Source organism: Penaeus japonicus, unplaced genomic scaffold (assembly GCF_977035675.1).
Source record: "Penaeus japonicus unplaced genomic scaffold, GWHDUDI00000001_assembly GWHDUDI00000012, whole genome shotgun sequence".
NCBI classification, from domain to species: Eukaryota; Metazoa; Arthropoda; class Malacostraca; order Decapoda; family Penaeidae; genus Penaeus; species Penaeus japonicus.
In genome coordinates this window covers 43,125,901-43,130,900 of record NW_028234414.1, presented here as the reverse complement: position 1 = coordinate 43,130,900, position 5,000 = coordinate 43,125,901, and the positions used below count along the sequence as shown (strand labels likewise).

General features: G+C 43.0%; 1 protein-coding gene across 4 annotated transcripts in view; it reads left to right on the top strand.

Moving 5' to 3' along the window:
* LOC122246898 (long-chain-fatty-acid--CoA ligase 1) overlaps nt 1–5,000 on the top strand; it is an 82,939-nt gene that overhangs the window by 28,245 nt on the left and 49,694 nt on the right. The window contains exons 1-2 of one of the 4 annotated variants that reach the window (XM_086542838.1): nt 4,438–4,536; nt 4,631–4,789. The exons of 2 other annotated variants lie outside the window; for them this stretch is intronic. In XM_086542838.1, coding sequence (XP_086398964.1) covers nt 4,682–4,789 — 108 coding nt within the window. In that variant the 5' untranslated portion in view covers nt 4,438–4,536; nt 4,631–4,681. Of the gene's footprint in view, nt 1–3,995; nt 4,790–5,000 lie in introns of those variants that run through there. One more of the 4 variants, XM_086542837.1, reaches the window with a different exon arrangement.

The window sequence follows — 5,000 nt, the reverse complement described above, 5'->3', positions numbered from 1 at the left end:
TGGGTGGAGGATGATGAAGGTGGGTGGAGGTGGGTGGACCTGCTTACATCGCCTCTGGTTTTACGTTCTCCCCGCGGATGCACATATATCGAGTGTGTTTATGGGCGTGTGTGTGTACGGGCGTGTGTCTGCAGAGAGTTAATGATCGGTATATCAGGCTGTGTTTCTTTCGTCGCCCTTTTTGGTTTCGGAGATTGCCACACTCCTCTCATTTATCTTCTTGTTTGAATCTGTGCCTCTCATCTGTCTCCTTGTGTCGGACAATTATGTATGCGAAGCTATATATATATATACGTTGTTGTGTTGTTTTTTTCTGTGTCTTAGTCTCTGTCTGGATGTCTGTTCCTCCTTTTATTCGTCCTTCCTTTTTTTGTTTTGTTTCTGTGTGTGTATGTCTCTCTGTCTCTCTCTATCTCTCTTTCTCTGTCTCTGTCTCTCTCTCTCTCTCTCTCTCTCTCTCTCTCTCTCTCTCTATATATATATATATATATATATATATATATATATATATATATATATATATATATATATATATATAAAGCACAAAAGGTAGCCAAAGGGAAATGATTGCCACAACGCACTCTCTTCTCCCAAACCTGCATTTATAGAAACACAGGCAAATAATGATAATAATACAAATGTATTTATATCTAGTGCATATCTCTCTCTCTCTCTCTCTCTCTCTCTCTCTCTCTCTCTCTCTCTCTCTCTATATATATATATATATATATATATATATATATATATATATATATATATATGTCGTCTATATGTCTACCTACTGTCTGTATAATCGATAGATAGGTGATTAAAAGAGTAATCACCAGACGTACAAACATCATCTCCCTGCACATCAGTTAATTACCCAATCACCTATCTATTAATTATAAAAAATAAATAAGTTATAAAAAATAAATAAATCAAAAATAAAAATAAAAAACAGAAGTTCAAGCACAAGCAGACCCCACTGGGCTCAAACATGCTCAATGTCCTTATAGACAGTCAAGAATAGCGATAGGCCTTGACGATCTTGTTGATAATTTTAAGGGACCACCCGATTCGGTTCATGGTTCACGTGGGCGGGAAAAGACCCCCATCGGGAGACGTGTTTTTGGAGTGATGATGATGGAGGTGATAAGAAAGAGGAGGAGGAAGAGGATGATGATGATGCAGATAGAGAATGTGGAGATAAAGAGGAAGAAGAAGAAATGTAATAATGATGATAACGTGATGGTGGTGATGATGATGATAATGAGATGATTATGAAGAAGAATGAGAAGATGATGATGGTGGTGGTGGTGAAGATGATGATGGAGAAGAAGGAGATGTAGAGGAATAAGGAAGAGATAATGGAAAAGAAGAAGGAGATGAAGAGGAAGAAAAAGAAGAAATAAAAGAAAAGAAAAGCCGAAGAAGAAAGAAAAGAATAAGAAGAGAAAGAAGAAGAGGGCAGAGGAAGAAAAGAACGCAAACGAAACAACCTATCGATAACAATAAGGAGTTCTCAGGAGATGACAGCATGCCCTTTCCAACACGTGATTTTAACTCTAGAAAAAAAAAGAATAATATCTATCAGGATTGTCTATCACAGTCCACACTGAATGATATTTCTGTATACGCTAGATTCCCCTCAAGACTAGGAACTCCTTGGTCGCAGAGTTGGTATGGCGCCAAAACCATCCACAGCTGTACAAAACATCTCTTATACTTGTAAGCCGTGTGTGGGTGGAAAGGTGGAGGTGGTGGAGGTGGTGGAGGTGGAGGTGGTGGTGGAAAGGTAGGAAGGTGGAAGTTATCGTTATCGTGCTATTCATGGGATGATTAATTAAAGTGGAGGAGGAAGAAGAGCTTCTGACACTTCGAGGGATACGGGCTTAAAGGAGAATGTAAAGTTTATAAGTGGATTTTTTGTTTTTTGTTTTTTGTTTTTATTCTGTGTGGCATGACTTTGTTGTGAGATACATGCTGTGATCCGGAAAGCTTTGCAACTAACGCGATTGCAGAGACGTATTTTGTAAAGACGAGAGAAATTAGAGCAATGAATTTCGATTCTGTGACGAAGCGAAAGTAGATGGAATTTATTTCGTCGGATAAATATTTAAATATTTCTGTTACGATTAATTTTTTGAAAATGTATAGAAGTCGACGAAAGATCTGACGCTTTTTTACGAAATAGAGCGAAATTACTTCAATAGACAGAGGAAAAAAATGAAAAGAAAAAGGTAAAAAAAGAAGAAAAAGATAATTAGTTCATCTGAAAAAAAAAAAAAAAATACAAGAATATATATTACATTCACGTGACAGCGTACTGAGTGTAATTTCAAGATGATATACTTGTAATTACTTCTACGATATAATCTCATATGAAATATAGTCCCAAGCCTTCCAGACTAGCAGAGAATAAGTAAGGTTTTTCCTTTTTATTTTATCAGGTGGTCGAGTTCCCATAGAACAAGGAAAAGAAGGTAGAGACATGAGGAAGTGGGAAGGAAAGGCATTATGCACTTAAGTAAAGAAAGATTGGTAAATATACAGGCATAAATAGAGAGAGGGAGGGAGGGAGAGAGAGAGAGAGAGAGAGAGAAAGAGAGAGAGAGAGAGAAAAGAAAGAGAGAGAGAGAGAAAAATGTAAATCCGAAATGGTTACCCCGATTAAACAAATAGACAAACAAACGACTTGTAAAGCAAAGAAACAAATAATAATAATAACACTAAAACAGTCATACCTAACACGTCTAAAATTAAGTCAGAGGATTGCGAATAGGTCTTTGAACACCTTCAGTCGCACCTGAATTATTATGAAATAGCAGGGAAAGTCACATGTCTCCGCCCCCCCCCCTACCCCCTTCCCCCCCTACCCAACCCTCTGCTCGTCGCTTAGGGGTATAGAGGGGGGTAGGGAGGGGTAGAAGGGGGGGAGGAGGGGAGAGGTCTGTCACAGTCAGGAGGGTAGAAGGGGGGAGGGGGGAGGGGGGCAGGAGTGTCTTATGGGGGGGGAGGGGGAGAGGGAGAGGTAGGAGGTATGTGGATGTCTCTCTCTTCTCTTTTTTTTTTTTTTTCTTTCTGGTGGGTGAATTTTGATGACGGAGGGGGGGGGGGCTGGAGGAGGTGTAGGAGGGGGGCAATCACTCAATACTCAATTATTCCTCTATTGCAATTACGGACGAAGTGCCTCGGGAAAGAAAAGAAAAAAAGGAAAAAACAAAAAACAAAAAGAATGAAAAAACAAAAAACAAAAAGAAGGAAAAAAAAACAAAAACATAAAAACGAACAAGTACAAGAATCCCTCTTCCTCAACAACAACAACAAAAACAGTCCCAAGAATCGCAGCAGGCAGTGCACTTTCTTTTTTTTTTCTTTTTTTTTGCTTTTTATCTCATTAAGAACAAAGAATTCTTGAAGAAATTCTCGCCGATTCCCAGCCTTGGTCGGCGAGGGAGAACCAAGGGCGAAGAGTTGCCAGGTCTCCGCCGCAGCCGCCGCAGCCGCAGCCGCAGCCTCCACTACCGCAGCCACTGCCGCAACCGCAACCCCCGGGAACGTGTGTGTGGCTTGTGTGTGTGTGAGTGTGTGTGTGTGTGCGTGTGTATGTATGCGCGCGCGCGACCTCGCCGCCAACCAAACCGCATGCCAACTCTATCACTATTCTTCATCCTCTCCCGCTATATAACTTCTATTCTCCCTTTCTCTCCCTTCTTCCTCGAGCCCTTCCTCCCTCCCTCTTTCCTCGCTGTCCGATTGGCACAATTAGACGACCTTTGCCTTGATGAAGACGGGCGCTGGAGGCAGGAATGTTCTCGAATGGGGGCGAGTGTTTAGAGAGGGGAGGGGTAGGGGTAGGGGAGGGGCGTGAGGGGAGACGAGGAGGGTGTGGGGGGGGGTAAGAAGGGGGTGTACCCATGTGTGTGTGAGGCACGGGGGGTAGGGGGAGGGAGGGAGGGAGGGAGGGAGGGGGTTGGCGAAGGGGGGCTAGTAGTGGCTGCTAAGCACATGCCATCTCAGTGTAGTTCTTGCGAGTGTCGTTGCCACCGGCCCAGTGTCTCTTGTGAAGTGCCATAGGGGTTATATTCAGATCCCCTTTTCCTTCAGGGAGTAAGGGGCACTCGTTGGCACTTCGGGTCCCTCATCGAAGGCGGGGGATATACGCACGCTCATCCTAGGAATCCTAACCCGCGTCCTCCCTATCTAGAGGCCTGACTCAGGGCATGATAAAGGACCCATTTCTTGTGAGTGCGAACTCGTGTCCACTAGGACCCGCGTAGAACCGGCAGGAAGGAAGTGCCAGTGACGAAAGCTCTCGGGAAGGAATACACACGCGCGCGCGCCTTGGTTCTCTCAGGTCGAAGGACTCCTCAGACAAAATTCGGCGCTTTGGTTCGTTCTCTCAGTTCGAGGGACTTCTTACACAGAATTCGGCGCTTTGGTTCGTTCTCTCAGGTCGAAGGACTCCTCAGACAAAATTCGGCGCTTTGGTTCGTTCTCTCAGTTCGAAGGACTCCTTAGACAAAATTCGAAGGACTCCTTAGACAAAATTCGGCGCTTTGGTTCGTTCTCCCAGTTCTAAGGACTCCTTGGACAAAATTCGGCGCTTTGGTTCTCTCAGCTCGAAGGACTCCTTAGACAAAATTCGAAGGACTCCTTAGACAAAATTCGAAGGATTCCTTAGACAAGATTCGGCACGATGGGACGCAAAGACGCCACTTCGGTCATTCCGGACCATCCGAGCAAGATATGCTACAGCCCCGTTCGACTCCCACTCGAGCTCGACAATCAGTCTGATGTCTTGAAAGTAAGTTTCGTGTCGGTGGGGTCAATTTCTTTTGTTTTTGTCTTTCTGTGAAGGATTCTTATTCAATGGGCGGAATCTGTGATTTTTTTTATTTCTTTTATTTTTTATTTCTTTTGTTTTTGTCTTTTTGAAGGATTTTTATTCGTGGGCGGAATCTGTGATTTTTTTTGTTTATTTTTTTATATTTTATTTTTATTTTTTATCCTGCTTG